This window comes from Salvia miltiorrhiza, chromosome 1, assembly GCF_028751815.1.
Source record: "Salvia miltiorrhiza cultivar Shanhuang (shh) chromosome 1, IMPLAD_Smil_shh, whole genome shotgun sequence".
Classification (NCBI taxonomy): domain Eukaryota; kingdom Viridiplantae; phylum Streptophyta; class Magnoliopsida; order Lamiales; family Lamiaceae; genus Salvia; species Salvia miltiorrhiza.
In genome coordinates, this window is record NC_080387.1 from 75636174 (window position 1) to 75662342 (window position 26169).

The 26169-nt window shown below is 33.3% G+C and overlaps 1 protein-coding gene and 2 long non-coding RNA genes across 3 annotated transcripts; 1 reads left to right on the forward strand and 2 right to left on the reverse strand.

Annotated features, from left to right (window-relative positions):
- Positions 1-871: 871 nt before the first annotated feature.
- On the reverse strand, positions 872-1750 carry LOC131006275 (uncharacterized). Its single transcript, XR_009095443.1, has 2 exons — positions 1519-1750; positions 872-1246 (listed from the first exon to the last, which is right to left on the reverse strand). It is a non-coding gene; the product is annotated as an uncharacterized LOC131006275 (long non-coding RNA).
- A 9335-nt stretch (positions 1751-11085) lies between these two features.
- LOC131006260 (laccase-14-like) lies at positions 11086-14006 on the reverse strand. The gene is made up of 6 exons (XM_057933442.1): positions 13890-14006; positions 13662-13813; positions 13133-13377; positions 12921-13049; positions 11474-12424; positions 11086-11375 (listed from the first exon to the last, which is right to left on the reverse strand). Exons 1-6 carry the CDS (start codon positions 13980-13982, stop codon positions 11209-11211), a joined length of 1737 nt encoding a protein of 578 aa, XP_057789425.1. The 5' UTR covers positions 13983-14006; the 3' UTR covers positions 11086-11208.
- A 7890-nt stretch (positions 14007-21896) lies between these two features.
- On the forward strand, positions 21897-25900 carry LOC131006277 (uncharacterized). Its single transcript, XR_009095445.1, has 3 exons — positions 21897-22082; positions 24998-25076; positions 25587-25900. It is a non-coding gene; the product is annotated as an uncharacterized LOC131006277 (long non-coding RNA).
- Positions 25901-26169: the final 269 nt, after the last annotated feature.

Here is a 26169-nt window from a genome sequence, read left to right on the forward strand (position 1 = left end):
GTAGGAATGTCATATCGTTTTTGCAACTCGGCCCAATTGGCAATAAATTATTATTTTTTTTGATCGGGCAAAGTCATGTTAGATGTTAGTAGTTAGTTCCCCATCCACTCCAAGAACCACTTTATCTCTCCATTCACCAAACTCCACCTTATATCTCCAATCTCCAACACCTTATATCTCCAATCTCCAATTCGCTCCCAAGAGGGATCGAACCCGGGTCACTTCACTTAAGTGAGGACCCGGTGGCCAGTGGGCAACAGGCAATAAATTATAATTAACCCTTTATTTAATCTGAATCCTACAAAATTTATCTAGTTAGTTATCGATCCCAAAATTAGTGATAGAAAGCACCTCCCAATTAATTAATAGGTTATGAGAGAAGGGATCAATTAATGGAGGAGAAAGAGAGAATGAGAAAAGCTATCAGAATAAGTCAACAAATTTACTGAATACGTCAACAATTTTACCGAACAGATAAATGTGCGTGTTTATTCAGTAAATGCCTATTCATACGGTTATATATATATATATATATATATATTTTTTTTTTTTTTTTTGATCGGTCAAAGTCATGTTAGATGTTAGTAGTTAGTTCCCCATCCACTCCAAGAACCACCTTATCTCTCCATTCACCAAACTCCACCTTATATCTCCAATCACCAATTCGTTCCCAAGAGGGATCGAACCCGGGTCACTTCACTTAAGTGAGGACCCGGTGGCCAGTGGGCTAAGGCCCCTGGTTATTCATACGGTTATATATGTGATTTATTCGGTAAAGTTATTGACTTATTCAGAACGAAATATATTTAATTCTCTGTATATCCCAACCCAGGTTATGAAATATAATATAAGTTGTAAAGAGAGACCAAAGTGAGTGAACACATTCATATAAAGTTTAGCAAATGATCAAACATCAAATTACAAGTAGTGACATACCACCAGCATGCTCAATACATGCATTATTTTAATTATCCATATATATCATATGGTATCAATACATAAATGTAAACATAGAAAAATGTCATGAGCTACATTTATTTTCCTTGGCTAGCTAGTTCTTAGCCCTTTCCCCCCGGCGGCCGGCGGTTGTTAGGATTCTGAGGCGTCGAAGGCTGCTGACCGGGGCGAGTGCAACAAATGCAACCACCGGTGTGAGAGCTCCGGCCGCAACACCCGTGCTTGCACACTCCTCCTGTTGGCGGAGGCTTATTAGTATCGGGAGGTTCCCGCTGATTAATATCGTTCCCTACAAAAAAAAAATTATTGATTAAGGATGAAAATTAACAACGAAATAATTCCGTCGTTACAAAAACAATATATTATTATTGACTAAGGACGAAAATTAACAACGAAATAATTCTGTCGTTAAAAAGGCGGCGTTAATAGGGGAATTCCCGCGGTGGAATTTTTTTATATCCACTGGTAATTCATTATATAAACATCAAGAAATGCATTGAAATTGAGCAAAAACTCTATTTCTAAATAATTGAAGATTGTGATTATTGAAAGTATGCTTACATTCTGCAGCTACTATTTGTGAGGAGATGAGAACAGTCATAGCTAGGAAAAGGCCAACAAATAAAATAGATTTGGAGCCCATTTTCGTAGATTTTTTTTTTCTTTTTCTAATTTGATGAGTTATATGATTTGAATGTTTGATGGCAATTCCTCTCGATCTTCTTCTAATTTATAGAGACGAAGTAAACGTGTTTATGATCATGAGTAGGCCCTTCTTTACTCGGTTGTCAAGCTAGTGTCCTTAAAAAAATACTAATAGGAGTAATATTTAATTATTTCTTTTGTCCACAATTTTTTTTCCCATAATTTTCTTTTCGATCTATTCATAAAAATTTTGTCACTTCAATTTATATACATAACTTCACCCACATTTAAAGTAAGACCCCTTACTTCACTCACATTGAGCAAGCCAGGATATGTCGAATGTCGGATGAGATCCTTTGTCCCAACTCTATGTCCCGTCATTCGCGTCTCACTATCAATATTTACTATAAAAATTGAAATTTTATATATAAAAAAAATAATTAATTCCCTAATTGGATTAGTGGGTCGAAGTTATTTATGTTAAAATTAAACTAAATTTAAAACATATTGAAATTAAAGAAAAAATGAAGAAATTATTAAAAAATTGTTAGTGGGGTGCACTAAAATCGTGTTCATTGTCAGAGTCAAGATCTAACGGCGAGACTTACAAGTTTGTCGCTAAACAATATTTTTTTACGTTCAAAAAGTGTTACTTTAGAATTAATATTTCCATTTTAGACTTTTGTGTTTTCACCTCTTTTCTTCGACGAAGCTTCTCTCTTTAATATTCGAACGCGTATACTTTTATCATCTCTCATTTAAAGGAAAACCATAAATTTATTTTCTTTGATTTCTCTATTTTTGCATTCTACACTTGTATATAATTTGTTATTAGTTTATCCCTTTTAGTTTTCTTTAACCTTTGTTATTAAAGGATGATATCAACTTAAATAATGTTCTAAACTATGGATATATGTTGCTTCCTCCATTCACAAAAATGTATTCAATTTATCATCTACGTCCATCCACAATAAATATATTCAGTCTATCTTTAATAAATTTTTATTCATAATAAAATAAGAATTCTTATTCCACTCACAATACACGCAATCATTTTATTAAAAAAAAAATACACGATTCAGAAATGGATACAAGAATTGTGGACCAAGGGAATATCAAATTAAGGCTTAAAATATATTTATAGTATTTATAAATTTGGGCTAAAATGTGAATATATATGAGGTCCAAGTTTGGGTTACTTTTTTTTCCAAATAATTTCATAGTAAGTTTTTTTTTTCAAACAATTGTTAGTTAGGAATTAATTTGAAGCTTAGGACTTCAGTCAACTTTGGTAGCCCACAATAAAGGCTTAAAAGCACGTATCAGTAGTTCAGTACTATCATTTCTTCAAATTCCAAACATGTATGCCTACTTGTGGAATTTACAAAATATACATTTATCTTAATTTTTTTAAAAAAATTGGAAAATAATACACTAATTAATAAAGTAATCTGTAATAAATTCCTCTAGTATTGCGTATTGGTTCACACAATCGATCGAACACCTTCTGTTCATTTTGGTTCAAAAAAATTGGGCTCCTTTTTTCTAGCATAGCCCAGCTTAAAATTGTATTTTATGTATAAATATTTTGGGCCGGGCTAGGCTAGCCCAAAAAAACAGACCAAATTCTACAACTCATCCCATTTAATTTGTCTAGCCCAATAGAATATCTAAAAGTAAATAGTTAAATAAAATTCTTGTGGCCCGTTTATTTGGCAGGAATTGGGATTTGAGAAAGTAACGTGATCCCTAATTATTAAATTTACGTGTTTGATTTAATTATAATAAAATAAGGAAAATAGTTTGATTTCTATAATAAGGGAAAATTAAGTGAGAATTTGGGATATATAAATGCCATATTCATCTCCAACTTTGCATGTGGCTGCCCATATATAAAAGGGTTAATTACGTGAAAAATCATGAACTTTGGTCGGATTTTCAAATAATTTATGAACTTTTTTTTTATCAATTTTTTTTTGAACTTAATTGTCTGAAATATTTCACATGTAGCTAGATCTTGCTTGCTTCTATGAGACGCAGAGTTGTTTTCATGTTCAATAGATGGTTGTAGGGCCTAAAATTCAAATTGGAGGATTACTTCAAGAGAAAAATAAAAAATTCACCATCAAAATAATTCACATTCACATGAGAAACCGCACCCTATTTGGCATCCATATTAATTCATAGTTTGATCAAAGGAAAAAGTTACAAATTGATGTAAATATATGTAAAGAACATTCCAACAACTACTTGATGATTCATTTCAATTAGGAGCATTAGCATAAATTTTGAATTATCTTTCATTTGTTGAACACATTATACAGGGGATTGAGGTTAAATATATTCTTAATTGAGCCAAGCCATTGGGAGCCCTGATTTTATCTGTTGGCAATTAGCGTCCACACAATCTACAAGAGAATGAAGAAATTAATAAAAAAAAAACATGAAGAAAATATTAAAATAATCATTTTACTCAAGGAAAGGTTAATTCTAACCACATAAATATATATAGGGTTAGTATCTATGGAGAAGTCCTTAAGATAGAGATTAAAGAAGTAATCACGACTGTTAATTTTCATCAATATAACGGTTGATATTAAATTGTCAATATATTCTACATTAAATTCGAAAATTTGCTGAACAATTTTCTGTGAATTAAAAAGGGTACTACAGTAATCTTGAAAAATGGTAATCAATGCGCATCAAACCAATCCCAACTTTTTTGCCTTTCCTTCTCCAATTCATTGAATAGTTTTGGGTATCTTTTGGACTTCACCAAACGGCGGTAGAACGCAATAGAGTAGGGATTTTATTTCTCTCAAATGCCAGCGAAACTAATTTTTTGCCGTTGAAAGTCATCTTCTTCCTCTCGATTTCTGCAAAAGATCATAGTAAGAATTCACTTAAACTTTGAAATTTTATTTTTTGTATTGTCGATTTGTGAATGTCGATGTTAAATTTGTTGAATATGTGGTGTTTTTCCTTTTGTCTGAATTTTTTCGAAAACCCTTTTACGATTTCGAGTAATATTTGGGTGAATTTTGAGTCTGAACTTTTGGACGAGTAATTTCTTGGCAAATTTCGAAAGTCCTTTTACGATTGTGTTGTTGTATTGCACGTAGTCATTGGAGTGGATCCCAAGTTGCACACAATAAGAAAAATGGATTTGATTTTTGCTAGTAGTTCGACACATATGAAACATGTGTCTGTATATGTACCTTTTGACTATTTTGGCTAGTCTATATTATCTGTGATGATATATAATATTGTGCTCTCGTATTGAATTGAATATCTTACTACGTAAATTACATAATGTGCCGTTATTGTTTGATTGTTTGGGTGTTATCTGAAACATAAAATCACGTTCAAACAACTAAATAAATATTAATTGTGATCTGCTCAATTAGAAATTGTGTTATGTTATTATTCAGCAAATTATTGTCCTTATTCACATAAATATGAATTTTATTTGGTCCATCTTGAACAATATTCATGAATAAGATATATTCACATATACGAAATTTAAATGTTAACCTAATGAACATGTTGTGTTAATTTAATGAATAAACTATATGAAATTGGTGAATAACAAGGATTAAAAAAATGATGAGTATGTGTTGAATATTGTTTAAATTTAATTGAACAAATAAGTGATTATGACGAATAAGACACATATTATTCACTAATTTTTAATTTTAATATAAAGAATACATAAAAACGAAAAGAATATATATATACAACATATATATACAAAACACAGCAAATCGAAATAATAATAATAATAATAATAATAATAATAATAATAATAATAATAATAATAATAATAATAATAAAGCAACAAATTAGAATTCTAAAGTAATAAGACTTTGAAATGATAAAGCAAAGATCTGGAAGGCATAAGCAAAGTCCATGCGTGAATTACCAAATTTATAAAGATTTGGCTGTACATAATTATAGGAAGAACGATTAACAATAAAAATGGGATATATAGGCAGATTATGGGTATCTTTAATAAGGAAAATTCGGTTATGTGATTAGGCAAGAGGACAATTATAACCTTTGAGATATTTATTATGGCCGAAAATTTGCTTAATTGTGGACCCTCAGATTTAACGAAATCAAGGCATGAGATTTCTTCTCTATTCTCACAACATATAGTCTTCTCAATAGATCCCTTCCCTATGGAATGTAATAGTTAATTAATTAATTAATAAATAATGAAGAATATATATGATAATTAATTAATAAATAATGAAAAATATATATGATAAATCATTATAAATGCATGAAATTTGAGGGATTTTGAAATGATGGAATTTGAGAATGCGACATTGTAGATTATTTTCCTATATAAGATATGGGGGTTGATTCTAATCTTTTGATTTATTTATTTCAACTTCGCAATAAATGTGAATTTCTTTCGCAACAAATATTTATTTAAATATTCCTAATTTAGACATACGAGAAGTTGGGGCTCTGTTGTTTCTCTGTAAACTGGACCACTGGTGCGCATTTACATATATACCTACTAACTACAATGTATCAGTTGAGTATTAATTAGGTGTAGCTACTACTCTATGCTCTAACATATGAGAAGTTGGGGATGAGATTGCCACAATTTTATGTGTGTCATTATGTCTCGTTCTTATATTTACTCCATCCGTCCACTAATTCAAGGCCTACTTTCCTTTTTGGTCCGTCCACCAATTCAAGGCTTATCCATTTTTAGTAAGTTTTATTCATATTTTAATTGGTGGGTCTCAATAAACAATACATTTTTTATCCACTCAACTAATAAACAATACACTTTGTGGGCCCCTTTCTCCACTCAATTAATAAAAATACTCTTTTTCTTAAAACCCGTGTTTTTTCATGTAGGCCTTGAATTAGTAGACGGATGGAGTAATATTTTTAAAATATTTTTTTATAAAAATAAAATTTATTACTCCCTCCGTCCACGAAATGAGTACTCATATTTCCATTTTCGTCCGTCCACGAAATGAGTACTCATTTCCCTTTTTGGCAAGTGTACCCCACACAACACTTTAATTAATACACTAAAAAAAGGTGGGACCTCTATTCTATTCACACTACACTCAATACATTTCTTAAAACCCGTGCCGTCCACAAATGGGTACTCATTTCGTGGACGGAGGGAGTATAATACTATGAATTATACTTATTTAATTTTTATTTCAAAAAATTATTTTTTTAAAAAAGTATATATCATGACTTTGAATTTATCAACCTATTATTAGCTAATAAAATTAAAATTAAATTTTAAAAAATAATTATATACCCTAAATTGATGGAATAGACCCTAGTTAATAATCACAAAATTAAAATAAAGCATACAAAGTTGAAATTAAAGAAAAATATATAAGAAAATAAACAAAATTAAAAATAGAACATAAAGTGGTACATCAAGTTGGGGATCTGTTTTCTCTATTTCTAAATTGGTGCGCATTTCTCTTGTTTTCCTATGGATGGTACTAAGGCTGTAAACGAGCCGAATACTAGCAGGCTCGAGCTCGGCTCGTTTTAATATTCGGGTGTTCGAGCTCGGCTCGAGCTCGATTCGAGCTTTTATCTTGTTGATCGAACTCGGTTCGTCACCCATTTACCGAGCTCGGTTCAGATGATGCTCGATAATGTCGAACTTAAGTTCGAGCTCGACTCGTTAGATGTTCGTATATATGATGCTCGAGCTTGAATTCGTTATAAATTTAAGAAAAGCTTTTAAATTAATATGTTACTAGAGCTCAAGCTCGAATCGTTTAAGGCTCGTGCACTAACTCGATTGAAGGCTCGACTGAAGGTTTGTGAATAGGCTTGCAAACATGTTCGCGAACAATCGAATACGAACATGTTCGCGAGCTCAACGAGTCGAGTACTGTCAGGCTCGAGCTCGAAATCAAGCTCGAGCATTGCTCGTTTACTATCGAATTGAGCTCCGAATGAGCTTTTTTCAAGCCGAATCTTGAATAGCTTGCGAGTAGCTCTATTTATTTACAGCCCTAGGTGGTACCGTGGTAGTGTCAGGCAAGAATGAAAATTTAAAATGCTCTGTGGTAGTGTCAGGTAAGAGTGAAAATTTAAAATGCTCTATTGCTTACGTTATATATAAAAAATGTCATCTTTTATAAATACAAGTTTCTTATGCTGTATTCTTTAAATACGTCTAATGTTGATGGTTTTGCTTGGTTTTTTGTGAAAGTCTTACACATTGGACCGATTTGACAGCTATCAATCATAAATGTGTAAGAAAAATTTGAAAAAGAGAACGATCTGACTGCCCGAGCGGCTAGATGATCTAGCCATACACCCGTCAGATGAACTATTGACTGATAGCTGTCCAATCGTAAAATAGTTGAAATTGAACAAAAAATAATTAAAAACTAAAAGAAATTGATCATAAGACACCAAAATTGAGAATCACCTCTATACTGCATAATATGGATTGTCCCAAGTAGCGTCCCGATCGTTCACATGCTAGAATATATAAATGGACTATTTTAAGAGCTATACAATTTGTAAAATAGATAATAATTAATATTCAACTATTTTAAATATAATAAAAAGTTTTATGTTGGTTATGTTTTGATTGATCGAGTATATATTTATTTTAAAATGTCGGCCATATTTTATTCATTTATTATTGTGACAGAGACAAGCCATATGTTAGTTAAAATCGAATCGAATTTATTATTAAGATAGAGATAAGACATCTTAAAATCAAGAAAAACTAATTATAATGTGAATGAAACGTGTTTTACTTAGAAAAACTAATTAATGAATAAAGATTTAATTGTAAAAAAAAAGTACTCATTCCATTTACAAAAACTTGTGACATTGTGAATGACACGCGTTTTAATAAAATGTGAATGAAATTAGTAAATGAGTAAGATTCTAGTTTAAATGTGAGTAGAATCGTGTGAAACATTTATAAATAGAAGCGACAATTTTTTTGTGGATGGAGAGAGGAGGGAGTTTTTTTAAGTTGTTAAGCCAAACTAATTAATCATCTATTGAAGATTACTTGCGATAATTCAGTACAAATTAAAATATATATAAGTGCATGTACGAAAAGATAAAATGCAATTTAATTGTCATTATATAGAAGAGTATGTAGGAAAAATATATAATGGAGTACAAATTGATGAAATAGCGGCTTTATTAAAAAGAAAAAGAAAAAACATAAAAGAAAAATACTTGAAAGCACAAAGAGAGCAGACTAAAGGTCGGACCTCATTAAAACCTACTTAAAAAAACCGTGAGAATTCCGACCAAAAAGAAATCAATTGGCAGGGGTCGCAGAGAAGCTCTGGATTAACCATCGCCTCCCAGGGACTCATGTCCATGAAACCAAAAATAGAAAAATCCCTACCCCTGCGAGACGTGAAACGCCAGGTTGGATGCCAATGCATGCTCCCAATGCACAAGCACTCCATAAAAATAAAGGCCGGGGTATTGATAAAGGCCGCGAGGGTAACTCCGAAACCACACCCAAAGACCAGATCCCAAATAGAAAGCACTCCATGTGTTCGAAAAAATGCAATTTAATTTTTTCAAAGATAGGATCGGAGTACAAAAATTTAAGATAAATTTTCATGATTAAAAGAGTAAGAATAATTCTTTATTCTCAATTTAAATAGAAGTTCTTATTTAAACTTCATATAGGGAGAGAGGCCGTGACAAATAAAATTTAAGTGTTGTATGATAAAAGTTGGAAAAATGGGAGAAAGAAATATATCGAGAGAGAAATATCTAGCTAGGTAGGGTAATTAAAGGTATGGACGATCTAAGTCCACGATCATCATCTGCCTTCCTCTTGTAGTGTATGTGTGACAACAACTTATACATAAATGGTCATTAAATGCCAAATTATTTGCATATCTAGGTACTGGGTAACAAATCCTTGCCAATTCAAGGACTGATAAAGACCTCAACATACCACTTTTGTCATCTCTCTCTTTTAATTCTACAACTTTCTATAAAAAGAAATCATAATTTTATAAACAATCAATTGAGATGTATACGTCACTACTGTTAAATTAAGCAACGACATGGATCATACCAGAAATTAATACTAAAATAAGAACAATTTTTAGCCTTTAGATCATCAAGATTTACGATTGATTCATCATTTAGTTAAATGAATTTAAGGTCATGTGTTCGAATCTCATAGAAAGTGAAAATTTTAATTTTCGAAATTCAAACACTTATACAATGAATTCGGATGTGTTTTACAAAAAATTCAAATGTTTTCGTTAGTTTGTATTTTATATTTTATATTTTAAGAGAGGTTTATAGCTTAGCTCAAACCTATACTAGCATATAGCAGTGAAGCTTTCAATAGAATATACTAGTATCTAAACTTATTCGTTGACCTTGAGTTGAGGTTATCTATTTTTTAAGGTTTTAAAGGATTTTTTTAATGGTAAGAAGTGTATACATGTATTTTTTTTTAATTTAATACTCCTTACGTCCATAAAAAATAGTTCTAGTAAGAAACGAAACAGGTTTTAATAAAAATTTTATTGTATTATGAATGGAAAAAATTAAATGTCTCTCTTAAAAAATAATACTATTATAATGATAATTAATTATATTATGAGTGGAAAATAAAGCCCATCAGGCACTATGTGATAAATATTTTTCAAAAATAGAAAGAGATGATATTCTGGAGAAAATATCCAATCTTGCAGAAGGGAAGGAAATGCTAGGGTTTATTGAAGAAATTGGGGATTATACGTACAAAGAGGAAGAAGATCTGGGTTTGTGCCATGTTTGACTTCCTTCAAGTAAAAAATACTATATATTTTACTGTTCATGTTTTAAGCAAAGTTGCTAGTAGGGAGAATATATATATTTTACGCTTTTTAGTTGTGGCTTTGTGCCAACCCTAGCTGTTGAGCATTTATTTAGCCGTTTTCTTGGACTAAAAGTTTAGGCAATGAAATATCTATTCTACTTTCCTATCTCTCTCTCTCTCTCTCTCTCTCTCTATCTTCCCTCATTTTTCCTTATCTGCTCTTCATTCTATCAAACACTGTTACATTACTATTCAATCCAACAAATCCAAATTGTGGGTCCGCTACATAATACTCCCATCATGATGTTAAAAAAGAAAAGAGAACAAGAAATTAAGTGGCATTTTGCATAAAATACATATGAATTGTCCAATTTTTTATATAAAAAATCACATATTGTGTGGTGAATGATTGAAGTATGAGTCCCACTATAGTAAATTGTGTTATGTTAAAATAAAAGGGTACATTTTATGTGGACATACTAAAATGACAAAATTAAAGAAACATTGATGGTGTACGGAAGGAAGGACTAAAATAAATAACACTAGTGTGCGTGTGTTGGTCAAGCGGTAAGGAGTTAATGCATAAGGTCAAAGGTCTTGGGTTCGAGTCCCCTATGGCATAGCCTTTTAATTTCTTTATTTAATATTGTAAATTTATCAAAAAAAGAAAAGAAAAGTAATAACACTAGTTTAAATAAAAGAAACGCATGCTGGTTTTCTTATGAATCATGGTCAGCCTTGCGTAACAAGACTCAATTATTTTACAATACCAAGCATATAATTAATTAATCCTAAATAATAGTAATTGTTGAGGCTGCAGGGGGCGGTTCACAGCGGGGCATATCTGGGGGCGGAGGCAACATCTTCTCATTGGGGGCTTCCCCGTCCTTAACGATGAACGCCATCTTCATTCCCCAACTGTGATGACGCTCGAAATGACAGTGCATGAACCACACTCCTGCGCGCGATAATATTAATGCAACTTTAATTACTTAATAAACTATGAGACTCTTGCTTAACTTTAATTTATAAAGGAAAAGGAGATGGGAACTGAACCTGGATTGTTAGCCTTAAATCTGATAGCGCTCCATCCATTTCTTGGAACGGAAACCGTGTCCGCTATCGGCGGGTCAATGAGATTAAAGTTTGGCGGATCCGTGTTCGGGTCGAAGTTCCCGTATCCAGATCCGACAACGTAGAAGCTGTGTCCATGTAAATGCATGGGATGATCGATTCCATCGCCAAACCCATAGTCGGTGCCTTGAAGCACCATCTCTACTTCCGAGTTATAGTCCAACATGTACACAGCCGTTCCGAAATGGGCGGGCGCCACATTCCCCGGCTTATAACCTTGCGTGAAGTCGAATATTATTGGCGTCGTCGCTGGGAAATCGGGCGTGAAAACTCCTCTGATCCCTTTGTAATAGGCCTCAAGAATATTTTGGCTTTTCGGCAACAACATGGTCACGTTGTTCATGCTGGCCAGCAGCCTGTAGTCGAACAGGCAAGAATTTGTGAGACAGGGCCACATATTGATGGAGAGAGTGACGAACATGTTGTGGGTGATGTTCGTAGGAACTTTGATGGGGTAGTTGTCGTCGGCGAGGCTTCTGAGCCTGTTGCTGAAATGGGTGGACCTGGCCACGCCATCGTCGATCTCAGGGAAAGATGGAAGCACCGGTGATGAGGGCCGGGGCCGGGTGTAGTTACCGACGTACTCCACGATTCCTGTGGTGGGTATGTAAATTTGCCCCACGGGGCCGGCGTATACTCTGGCGGCCATGTAATAACGGCTGGGTGGCTGGTTGGCTTCCAGAAGGAAATCTATGGTCTGGCCGGGGGCGATCGCGATGTGATCGGTGTTCAGCGGCTTCGTGTAGGCGCCGTCCATCCCCACCACCGTCACGTTGTGGTCCTTGATTTTGAAGTACATAATGAAGTTCATCATTGCGTTAACCATTCTGATCAGGTAAGTCTTGCCCGGCTCCACACTCAACTTCAATGTATCTGCATTAATTGCATCAAACCAAACCAAATTAGTAAGTGTATAGAGTCGGAGGTTTTTTTAGGACAATAACTTAGGTTGATTTGGAAATTAGGACAATAACTTTCGGACTTGTAAAAATAGGACACTAATTAATAAGCGTTGCACTCGCATGACATTTCTTGGCCAATTATCGAATTTTCGGACTTTTCCACACGGACCAAACACATGACAACCCGTATGGAGGGGTTGATTATGTGGCAACCACGTCATTTTTACGGCTCAAGATAGGGTGTCATGTGCTTGGTCCGTGCGGAAAAGTCCGAAAGTTCGATAATTGGCCGAGAAATGTCCTGCGGGTGCAACGCTTATTAGTTAGTGTCCTATTTTTACAAATTCAAAAATTATTGTCCTAATTTTCAAATCAACCTAAATTATTGTCCTAAAAAACCCTATGACTCTTATGTATATATAACTCTTATTAAATTGTTTGGATTTTATCTGGAGAAGAGAGCCTACCTTGTTTTGAGCAGGGATAGAGGTCGCCAGGTTGACCATTCATGAGGAAAGCATCAGACAATTTGGCACCGATTCCTTGGGCTATAAAATCCTCGTAAACTTGTTGCATATCATCATTCCACCACTCTCCTGCATGCAACATTTATTAATTATTCCGAATCTATAGAATTCCAACACAATTAATTAATATTGGTCGAGAATTTTAATTATACCTAGTAAGATGGGAAGTTGAGCATGAGGCTTAGGGAAAGGATAAGTGTGTGTCTTGGGCGGTAGAATGACGATGGCTCCATACACAGTAGCTCGAGTCCAATCGATGTGGGCGTGCCAAAACAAAGTGCCTTCTTCGTCGGAGAGCAAAACTCGTTGTCGAAAGCTTTTGCCGGGAGTAATAGGACACTGCGTGACAGAGTCGACGCCATCTGTCCATGGATATCTCGGCATTTTTACTCCATGCCTGAAATCACCATATATGCATGCGTACGGTTATATATGATACTCCCTCTATTTTTTATTAAGTGTCCTCAGCCATCAAAATGCACATACCAATAAAATAAGATATTTACTTTGTAACTTTACTAATTATCAATAAATGCATATATATAACTAATTATTATATTCATACAAGTACTTAAATAAGGATAAAATAGGAATGTCATAATTATACTCTCAAATTTTGACGTACGAATGGATAAAAAACGGAGGGAGTATATGAGTTTGAAATGCTTGAATTTGACGTACCAATGGATAGTAATATTTGCATCGGCACGATTAATAACATCGACTACCACCAATTCTCCCCTTCTAGCATATATAGTTGGCCCTGGGAACTGCCCGTTTACCGTTAGCATGCTTTTGGTGGTGCATAGCCTTGTGTGTGAAGATCTTCTCACCTGCAAAATTACACTTCCAATTAGCTACCTTTTCTATAAATAAAAAACAAAATCAATTAATATTATTAGAACATACTTCAAACTTATGATGAACTACAGCATGGACTGGAGCCATAATAATACCAAGGTAGCACAGCATGAAAACCTTGAGCTTCCTATAACAAAACATTTTTTTCAGTGGTGTGCATTTATTTCCTTTTTCTTCTCCGTATTTATAATGTTGAATTCTACTGAACATCTCCTCTCATTTATTTCTGAATTAACCGTATGTGAGTATTTAATTCTTTCACGTGCATGACTTTCGCTTTCTATACGGTGGCGGAGCCCGGAATTAATTTGGGAGGGGGCTGAACTTGTACGGGAGTTCCGCCCCCGAGAATTTTTTTTTAGACATTCCGTATATTTAAGACATCTTTTATTAAAAGATGAGTATAATAGTAAAAATAAAGAACAATCAAAACATAACCAACATAAAACTTTTTATTATATTTAAAATTTTACAAATTGTATAGCTCTTAAAATAGTCCATATATATATATATGGCATGTGAACGATCGGCGTCGGCTCGCTACTTCTTTCCCAATTTTGGTGTCTTATGATGAATTTCTCTTATGTTTTAGTAAATCTTAGTAGGACACGTTTCGGCCATCTAAGTTTTTGTTAAATTCGGGTCCGACGCTTGCAAAGCACTGTCGGTGGATGCACGACACGTCATTTATGTTGAAGGTCCGGTCCTTTTCATTTCATTTTCATTGTTGTTATGAAGAGTTGCACCGGTTTTCTTGCAAGGCAATTTTTCTACTTTTGCATAAATTCAAAAAGATAACCAAAAAAAAACACATGATTTCATAATAAATAATTATCAAATTTATCATAAAAAAGTATTTCAAGTGAAAACAAATCATAATCATCCATTAAAAAATTGTTTCTTTTTATTATGATTATATTTTTGTATAATATTTATTTTATATAAAATTAGTAGTTGAATTTTTTTTGGAGTAAATGTATAATTTGAAAAAAAAAATATATAAACAGGTGTAAAAAAATTAAATACAACAATATATGAATATATGATAAACACGTGTAAGCAAAAAGTAAGAAAAAGGGGCACGTATATAATACAGTAATTGTAAGTAAAGTCAATATTTTTATTAAATAATTAATTGAGTAATTATAAAATTAATATTTGATCGAAATACATCATTAAGTTAAAAAATTCAATACTAATACTATAATAAAGTATATAAGCTAATAATAATAATAATCTATAATATTAAACTGTACATCATTAAGTTTTAAATTTTTTTTAGACATTCCGTATATTTAAGACATCATTTTTAATTGATAGTAGTTTTAAATTTGATAATTACCTGAGCGATGTCTCAAGAACTTCTTCATTGTATTTTTTTGCATATTGCACTCTCATGTTTTTTGGAGAACGATGTATTGCAATGTTTACAAGAATCATACCATATTGTTGCTTTATTTTCAACTTTGTCAATAATTCCCGTAAAGCAATACGAAACACCCTAATATATGACAAAAAAATAATATATTACAGAAATAGTCTATTATGTACTTTTGAAATGTGTCATGAATTTATGAAACAATTTAAATGTAGTACATTTAATAATAAATGTTGATTGTCTCTGAAATCTTTAAGAATCACTTTCTTTGCTTGTTTTATTTTTTTATCGCATTGCTAATTTAGCAATTGCCAATGCACCATCAACATCAGAACACCTGTATATAATATTAAATGATATCTTACTACTAATAGGCAGATGTAATTGATACGTACCCTATGGAGAGAGAGAGAGAGGCATCCACTATAGTACTACCCATAATGGAACTACATGTGTGTCGCCTTGGAAACTATCTCATCTTGAGCCATATTTGAATCCAATCGGATTTTTTGGGCCACATTTTGACCAAAAAATATGGCCTATAAATACCGAATTGGGCCGAAATGTGGCCCAAAAATACTAAAAATTACAATAATTGGCCTATTTTTGTAAGTCCGAAATATATTGGCCTATTTTTGCAAACCGTCCTAAGATAGTGGACTTAAATAATTTTAAACTCCTACATTTACCACAAGACATACTTACACACACACACACACACACACACACACACATATATATATATATATATATATATATATATATATATATACACTATATATAGGGGTGGGCTATCGTGAGAGCACATCTTAAAATAAGAAATAAGAGTAATTTTTAATGTATGAATTTTACGTAGAACACGTATGAATTCGCTGTATAAAGGTATGAATTGTGAAAAATAAATTTTTGCTACGTTTGAGATTCGAACTCAGGACCATAAATTCATCCAACAGGATTACGAATCAACCGTAGATCTTGATGATCTAATGGCTGAAAATGATTCTTATTTTATATCTTAAGAAATGCTCTTATTTTAGCTCTTCCCATATATATATATATATATATATATATATATATATATATATAGATTAATTATTTATGTATTTTAAACTTTGTATTATATTTTACTTCAATAAAATTTATATAATTACATTAATAAAGTAATTTTTTAAATAATAAAATATAATTATGATGAAACGATTTAAGATTCAAATGCACATATTATTGAAAAGCAAATTCGTACAACACACAACTAAAATTGAAAATATAAATAAAAATATATAACACATTAATTTAAAATATCAAACAAAAATACGCATAAAACTTAATTATGACATAAAATAGGAACGAATGCATGGCTGAAATTTTAACTGCGGCAAACGACTATATTTAAAAAACAAAATGAAAAAAAAAAACAAAAAAACAAAACAAAATGAAACAAGTGTTCCTCCATAGGCATATAGGTACAACAGCTATATTGAAACAAAAAGAAAAGAAAAGTGAAGCAAAGGCAAATGGGATCCTCTGTCCCGAAATATAATGTGTACCACTCTTATTATGTTATAATTTTTAATTATTTTTTATTCCATATTAATTTATTATGTTTTTATATAATATTAATATAATTAATAAGGATTCACTCATCCATTTAGGGTCTATAATTATTTTTTATATTTATTTGAATTAATAATAGATTATTTGGGTTCATTAATTCATATAATTTTTTAAATTTTAAATTTTCAATTATAAATATTAATTAGAGTTTATAATATAATAAAATAATAGAGAGAGTGAGAGTGGACACCAATCGACAATTAACGACCCCAAGCTCCGCTGGCAGATGGCCAAGCACGTGACCACCCATCAGAAAAATATCTGAGTTTTGATATAATTACCCCTTTATTAAAAGTGTTAATTGAATCTTGTAAATTGAGATAATTATTTGTTGATATTTCGAAATTATTTCGTTTATATTTCTAATTTTGGTCTCCAACTTTAATCAAACGTATGTATGATTTTCGTCGGCAAACGTATGTATAATCGATATTTTGCTACTAATGTCTAATTAATAGTCGGCCTGCGAGGTGGTCACTACTGACTCCTACGAATCATTTATTGACCAATTAGGTGTATGAAAGGAACGGGTAGGATCGAGACTAAGGCGGGTTGTGAGTTATTTTTATAAAAATAATTATTATTATAAGAAAAAAATAATTATCGATATAAAAAAAAACAGTATAATGTTTTTCTTCATGTGGATTATTACTAATTTTTATCACAACAATAATTATTTTGAATTATCCGGCCCGAACCCGCTCTCCAGTCCTGACCTGACCCGAGCCGTCTCACATATATACATGCAATCTAACAGGATAATTTATATTTTTTGTTATTTTAATCGGTCCTCCAATTTTATATCATTTTTATTTTTAGTAAAATTGTTTTACATAATTTTATGAAAAATGAATCAACCGTCAATAGCGTGTATTAATTATGTAAAAAAAAAGTGGCTCATGAATAGCCCAAATAACTAACATTATTTTTTCTAGGGATCACCACTAATACTTCATTACATACTTCCATGTAAATATATTTAAAAGGTCAAAATTGTGAAATGGAAAATGGGTAAATTTTTGATAGATTTATCAGGTGGTTTGAAATATTAAAAAAAAAATACATGAGTACTTCCTATTGAAATTTAAAAATTAATCAATAAACCCAGACAAGTGAAAGTGACGCACACCACCTATTCGTCAAAATGCAGCAGAGACCCACACAAGTGCAAGTGACGCCGGAAGAGAGGGCCAAACGCAACTGCATCCAGACACCATCCCGCCAGCAGCAGCATGAATCGAAGTCAGCACTAACCATCTGATCCAGAATAAAAGCGAGATGATCACCAAGTGTTTGATTAAAGTCCCAGCGAGGAAAGACTTCTTGCTCGCGTTTCCATTCGCACGTAGCTTCCACCCATAGCAATGTTGAGCTACATTATGTACTTCAAAATCAACAACCACAACGTGACGGTGGTGGGCATGGATGGCGCCTACACGAAGCCACTGAATACCGATCACATTGCGATTGCCCTCGCCACAAATCCTAAAAATTGTCACATCAGTGGTGGGCACGTCACGCTTGCCCACGGTGGATAAATGATCTATTTGGGATAAATTCCTCTAGTATTGCGTATTGGTTCAGACAATTGATCGAACACCTACGGTTCACTTTCTCCCTTCGCAGTTGGTTCAAAAAAATTGGGCCGCTTTTTTGTAGCTTAGCCCATCTAAAAAATGTATTTTATGTATAAATATTTTGGGCCGGGCCGGGCTGGCCCGAAAAACCAGACCAAATTCTACATCTCATCTTACATTTAATTTGTCTAGCCCAATAGTATATCTAAAAGTAAATAAGAAATAAAATTCTTGTGGCACGTTTATTTCGCAGGAATTATGATTTGAGAAAGTAACGTGATTCCTAATTGTTAAATTTACGTGTTTGATTTAATTATAAGAAAATAAGGAAAATAGTTTGATTTCTATAATAAGGGAAAATTAAGTGAGAATTTGGGATATATAAATTCCATATTCATCTCCAACTTTGCATGTGGCTGCCCATATATAAAATATCACTGATATATAGTATCATGTGCGTGTGTTAGTCGAGCGGTATAGACGTTAATGCCTAAGGACAAAAGTCTTAGATTCGAGTTCACCATGATGCGACGTTTAAATTTAGGGCAAATAGCGCCAAAATCCCTATTATTTCCCCGAATTCGCATTTTTCCTAGGACTTTTAAAATCCTTGTTAAAATCCTTGAACTTAATTTCGATTCTCGATTTTCCCATAAAATTGATCGGCAATATAACTAATGTTGACATGGCTGTCGGAAAGCCACGTAGGATTAAGTTTACGGCGAAGCAAACGACATAGTTTAGCTAAACCCTAAACGACGTAGTTTTATGCCTATTTAGGGAATTAAATGCAATCCAATCGAAAAATTGAGGGCAAAATAAAAAAATTGAGGGCAAAATCAAATTAGGGTTCTTGAGAAAAACACACCCTCTCCATGTCTTCGTCTTCATCATCCCGCCGGAACTTCGCCTCTGCCATCTCTCTGATCTCAAATCTCTTCTCCACCTCTCTGCCACCGCCCTCTGATCCCTCCCAACACCAATCCACGTAGAAACCTCCACCGCCGCTGCTACCTTCGTCCCCTGCCCTTTCAACACTAACCACCGAGTGCGCCGATTTCAATGAAGAACCTTGGCCGGAAGCTGCCGTGCAGGATTTTATTCGGTTTCTTCCGTCGGAGATTTGGGCAATTCGTGGTGAAATTGAATCATGGAGCGGTGGTTTCCCCGCTGCTTACTCTTCGAGAATTTTGCTTGCGATTCTGACGGCGATGACAAAGAAGGAGTAAGAAGGGATTGCTCAATCGTGTATAAAATGACGATGTTTTGGTCCTAATTTAATGACTCAGCACAAGCTTTCCACATAGGTGACACGTCAGTTGCCGGAAAACGTCATTAAGGAAAAAACGAGAATCGGTGTTCATATATGGGAAAAACGTCATTCATATATGATAAATCATTATAAATGCAAGAAATTTGAGGGATTTTGAAATGATGGAATTTGAGAATGCGACATTATAGATTATGATAGTAGATCATTTTCCTATATAAGATACTAGTGTCTAACCCGTCGAAATTCGACGGGAATTATTTTATGTCATTATTTTATATTATTTTTATTACTATAGAATATAAAATAGTTTATATATAAATTATTTCTTTAATTAATTTGATATGATCAAATTAAATTTGTAGTACAGTATTTGAAATAATATTAATCTTAATTACTTTCGCCAATTAAATGTAGGTTGATAATAAAAAATACATTTTTATATAAATATTCATTTGATGAAGTTTATAAAAAGTTGAGTGTGATTGAATATTTTAGAAGAAAAAAATATGTAAATTTGAAGTATGATATGATGTACGATTGATGTGTCGCATCTGCTATTAATCGTATATCGATAATATTTACTCTCTCCATCCCTCAAATATTTTCCTTTTTTTTTTTCTATTTTGGTTCGTCCCCAAAACATCTTCCTAACCTATTTTTGGAAACAATTTCACTAATTATTATTCTTACAATTTCACTTTTTGTGGGACTTGTTCTCCACTTTCACTAACTATCACTCTTACAATTTCACTTTTTGTGGGACCCATTCTCCACTTATCAAATACATAACTAACTTTTATTAAAACCCGTGTCATCCTCTCTTAAGAAGATGTTTGGAGGACGGAGGGAGTATTAAGTTTATTCAAATTCTTTAAATTTGACGGATAAGAAATAATTTAATTAAACATATGTCATGTGAGTATCATTTCCTATGGACCTAATAAGACCAGCTAATCATATGAAGCTCTAAAGACCGCATATGACATTTGAATGTCAAAATTTTGAAAATCATATTCTTTGAAGTTTGAAATACCACATATGAATTTTGAGCATCATTGTTCACTATTTTCTTTAACACGCCACAAGTGTACGGGTGCAATTGTGTACAGTAGCAAGCAAGGTCGTATTTCACAGAGACTAATTATTATCAATTCCTATCCTAAATTATTCTACTCTATCTGGACAAACGAAATTGAGAGTTTTGTTTTTAAACTAAATAAATAAATAAACACTGGAAAGAAAATAAATCAAGCTGCGAAACAGAGAAACGGATAAAAGAAGATTTCCCAAGGCAAAGGTTTCAACAGATTCTCCTAACTAACATGTTCAATTCAATTAATAAGATGATTCCTAAGTCAATCTCTAAGCTAGTTCATACCCACTCCCGTGGCATACAAACCGTTGATTACATGCAAGGCTACCATCCCTGGATCACACTTCTAACATATAACTCCTAAAAGTTCCTAGGATTAATGCCCTCACAATTATCAATTTCTTTAGAATTAAAATAAATTTGTTCTATGTTCTTAGTTCAGGTAATAATCATCATCTCCGGATCTCAAATTAAAACCTATGATTATGCTAAATTGGTGGCCAATCAATAAAGCAAACAATTATAACAAGAACATAAAAAGGAATAACAATCTCAATTAATTGAATCAAACATTCAGAAATTCAAATCATGTCTACTCCCTAAACCCTAGGAAAAAGGATTCTAGCCACACATGGACATATAAACTAGAATACAGTTCTCAATAAAACAAATAAACATCCACAAGAAAAACCATAGTAGAATTGAGAATCTTCGGTTCTTGCTCTCGCTCCGTTCTCCGTCTCTCTCAGCTCTAAGGAAAAGTAAAATATCATGTAAATGTAATACCCCGATTTTTCTTAATAGGATTACACGAGAATATTTGAATTTAGAATATTTTTTTAAGTCGATTTTTGCCCGGAGAAAATGTTTAGAAAAGTATTTTATTCTAACAAAAGATTTTATCAAGGTTTCATAATTTTAATATTAGAATTTTATACAAATCAAATCTTCATGCTTCGTTTTTTTTAGAAATATTTTTGGATCAAACTTTGAGAGAAAACCTTTTGAAGCCAACATTTTATAAGCTGCAGATTTTATTTTATATATATATATTTTTTTTAAGCGTGCATCTTTTCTTGGAGAAGTAGAATTGATACAGTGCCTTCTATTATTAATTGAATGGAAAGGGTTATTCCACATCGCCATTTTTCCGCTACAAAATCCTCAAGACTTTCCCAACTTCTTCACACAGTTCCAAATTTATTTCTACTCACCCAGATTTTCTTCCAATAAATTTTACAACTTTCTTTCACAGATTCGATGCCACGAGCTGTGTAAACTTTGAGCAGATTCATATCACATAGAGGTTTGCTTCCTTCTATTCTAACAAAATAACATAGCTATCACCAATTGTTTTCACAAAACAAAATCAATCAAGATGTTCATATGCATATACTTTGCATAATCTGAAACATTTATTTCATAAACAGAATCAAGTTTTCTTGAAGTGAATAAATGAGTAGAAATATGTTTTTAAATTGGAAAAAAAGGGGAATAACTTGCTGTCGGATGTGGGTGACTCGAGGCAAGTCGTGTTGGGATCGGGTCGAAAAACGCAGCGGAAATATTTTTTTTTTCGAAATTATAAATGAAATAACTATTATTTCATTCCAACGGCATTAACGACTTCACGTTAACATGATGAGAGAGCGAGAATAGAATCTCATACCTTTTTGCTCTCCGGTTGATGTCGGGAATGGAAGCAATCGGTTGCTCGCAGGGATCCAAGCGTATCCCCTCTATCAAGTCCACACTTAGTGTTCGTGTCGAGTGAGAAGTTTTTCGCTAGCAAAACTAATCACTCTTGTGTTCAGGAGAAATCAGAAAACTCAGCAGAGAAAAGCTGAGCGGCGAGAGCAGAGATCGAAGAAAATAAAAATGCAGAAGACGTTTTAATTTAAGGAAACGCGTTCCCCAAATTACAGCTGCAGATTAATTCCCTTAATTATGGAAATTATGGAAATTAAATCCTTCTGCGGTTATGTCTAGTGAACAGACGTCTTTTCATTTTCTTCTTCTCCAATCCAGAGAATATCCGGATATCTTATATCCGGATACAGTTATATATATCCATATATATATATATATATATATAAATCTGATTTTATTAGATTTAAAATTAATCTAATTAACTTTATCTCTAATTAAATTAATCCTATTAATTTAATATAGAATCAGACTTGTTAATCGGATTATATTCAACAAAACTAATTTAATTGAATATCTAAATTAACTCATTAATTTAGAACAAGTCTCAATTTAATTAATCAAATTAATTAATTGGATTTAACTCTTAAATCGATTCAATCTGACACGTTCTACTAAATTGTGTGTGACCCTCTTAGGTTCACGACTAGCACTAGTAACAGGCTTGTAACACATTACAACTTAATTAATTTATCCGATAAATTAATTCACTTGAAATTAACTGTTTAATTTCAAGAACCTATAAACCATGGGAACATCTAGCAAGTAGCATGGTCATCTAGCACTATGTGAAATAGCGAGTAAACCTATTTTGATTATGAATCGTCATACACGTACAGTCCTTCTATCATCTAATTTCCCAATTGGATATTGAGTATGGAATTAAATCGAAAACTCAATATAATCCAATAATCATATTTTCAATTAAATTCAATAACTCTTTAATGAATCATAATTCATTATGCCCTGGCCAAGGTCTTCAAGTTATGAACAATGAAAACTATAGGAAATTCTCTTGTCTCACAAGTAATAGATTCTTTATTGACCACTCATTAATCTCCATATAAGTTCATATTTCATCCAACATAAAATCTTTAGTGATTGACTAGCAATCAGAAAATATATCAAAATGAAATAGAACTAATACAAGATTACTATGGTGTCTCAAGTCAAAGGACTAATCGTATACTATCATAATATAGTAATTCTCATTTCGATAAAACAAATTCCATATAAGAATTTCTATCGGGTCAGTTCGGTGTACTTATTCTCCAACAAGCACCCACATATATACACTTACGTCAACTACGTTAATGTTGATGAAACGCAACATTCTCATCTTATGAGTGTGTATCATATGTGCGAGCTATTTCCAACAATTCAATATCCTTTTCTTGAATAGTTATTTCACTCGGAACTATTTTAAGACCAAAGCTTTAAAGACATATTTCATAATCACCATCATATGCGTGATCATATCTTATAACTCTTTATGGTCTAAGGACTTCATCTAAATCGCATAAGTTATTAAAAACAAATACATTAGATAAATAAATGCCTTTATTAATATAAATTCCAATGAGATTGAATTTACATATAAATAAAAATGACCAATCTAATTGGTGCGCTGGGTGTAACTCTTTCAAGTCGGGGACTGAGAGGCGGCTGCGGCTTGATTGCTGCTGCTGCTGCTGCTCGAGAGTTGAGGGAGAAACCGGCGGCGGCGGAGGCTGTTGATTGTTGTTGTCTGTCGGTCGGGAGGAGAGAAAACGGGCAGGGCGGTGGTCCTTGTGGGCTGCAGTTCAGCCAGTCGATGGAGGAGGAAGGCGGCTGAGCAGCGACGCCGCTGTTACCGCGGCTGTTGTCGCCGGCAAGGGAGAGGTGGCGGGTGTCCGTTGAGAGAGAGCGGGGAGGATTAGGTGTGCTGATTTCTGTGTGTGCGTGCGTGTTCTATGCGAGATAGAGCGGGGGAGAGAGACACCGAGATGGAGAAGGAGGCGACAGCCATAGAGTCGGCGTCGCAGCGTCTGCTCGCCGGAGAAAGAGGCGGCGGCGGCTGCAGATTTCAGAGGAAGAAAGGAGAAATTGAGAGCTGGGATAGAGAGAGAGACCGAGAGAATAAAAAGAAAGGAAGGGATGGGTTGAATTGGGCCCTAATGTTTGGGCTTTGTATTAATTTCTGGATTTTTTTTCATTCAAAGGAATTGGGCCTAAAGTAGAGTTGAATTGGGCTGTATTCATTGGGTTTGCTTGGTTTTTTTTCCAAAGTTGCATAATACATATTATTATGCATTAAGTATGAATTTTTGGATTACGTGTTCATAACACGAGAAGAGTTTATTAAACATAGATTAAAGTTCTAAGTTATATGGTTGCAATAAAGTATTTTTGAAATTGGGATTCAGTTAAATTTAATGAGAAGTCGATTAATTATCGATCTAGGATTTAAGAATTTTATGGAAATGTTAGCATAGACGATATTTTGAGGCCTATTAAGATTAGATTATCTTGTAGGCCCACTTGATAGAAGACTTTAGCACTGATCTTACAAGAAGAGAATTGTGCAAGATTTATCTACAAGCTTGTTATCAAGGTGGGTTTTTATTTTCCAATGTATGTTTTGAGTTATTGAGCTCTAAATTTGTTTTTATGCAAATGCAAATGAATGTCCATGTTAAAATGAATTTATCTCTCTATTGTTTAAAGTGCTTCTATGTTCTCTAACGATCGGGTCCTAGCCGGCGTAGCGATTGGATCGCCCTGGTTAGGATTATGTACACACAAGGGGGTATTGTGGGCTGCTCCCACTTGCCTCAGACTGTCAGACTTGGGCTGCTCCCATTTCTGAAACATGCATGGTAGTGGACCTCTGTGGGCTGCTCCCACAAGTTCACATAATAGGTGAAGCACCAGTAGAGAGAAGACTAAAAATGGATCCACAATTTATTTTATGTATGCATAGAATGCTTTCAAATATTTCTATGTTATACTGTTCATAGCATGGATTATTCTTTTAAACGGATTTTTCAAATGTTTTCAAATGGCTAAACCCACTGAGTATATTAGTACTCAGCCCTGCAATTGTTTTCAAAACCTTTTGCAGGTTGAGCGGCAGATGGTGACGTGCGAAGCTGAGGGAGGGTGTTGCTGTATTTTCAGATAAATGCCAAGAATAAATTATGCTGCCATACTCTTAGATGAATAATATTTGGGATTGGATATTTTAATATTCATAGCCTATTTAATATGAACTCCTGATGTCATCACTTTCCTAGCGATTATTCCTCTCATATATTATTCGCTTAGTACTAAATGTTATCTTATTGTCTCACACCTCCGAACTTTTGATCCTGGTTGGGAGAATTTCGATCTTAATTGTCGTATTTAATATCCTTCAATTGCGACATTCCTTTATTATGAATGTGTTACCCAAATCTAAGAACATATCACCTATTATATTCAATCAAGTCTAGAAATCCCATTAAGTAGCACGTTTCCTATTTTCCCGGGAACGAGGGCTGTGACAGTAAAATGATAAAAGGTGATTGGGGAATAAGTTATTGGATGGTATTTATATGCCCTAGGTTTTCAAGCTCCTAAAATACTCCAAAATCGCGCTTTAAGTGAAAAATTCGGAAACTGGGCGAGAAAATGGCGTCTCGCGCGGCCGGGTCGCGTGGCCGTGC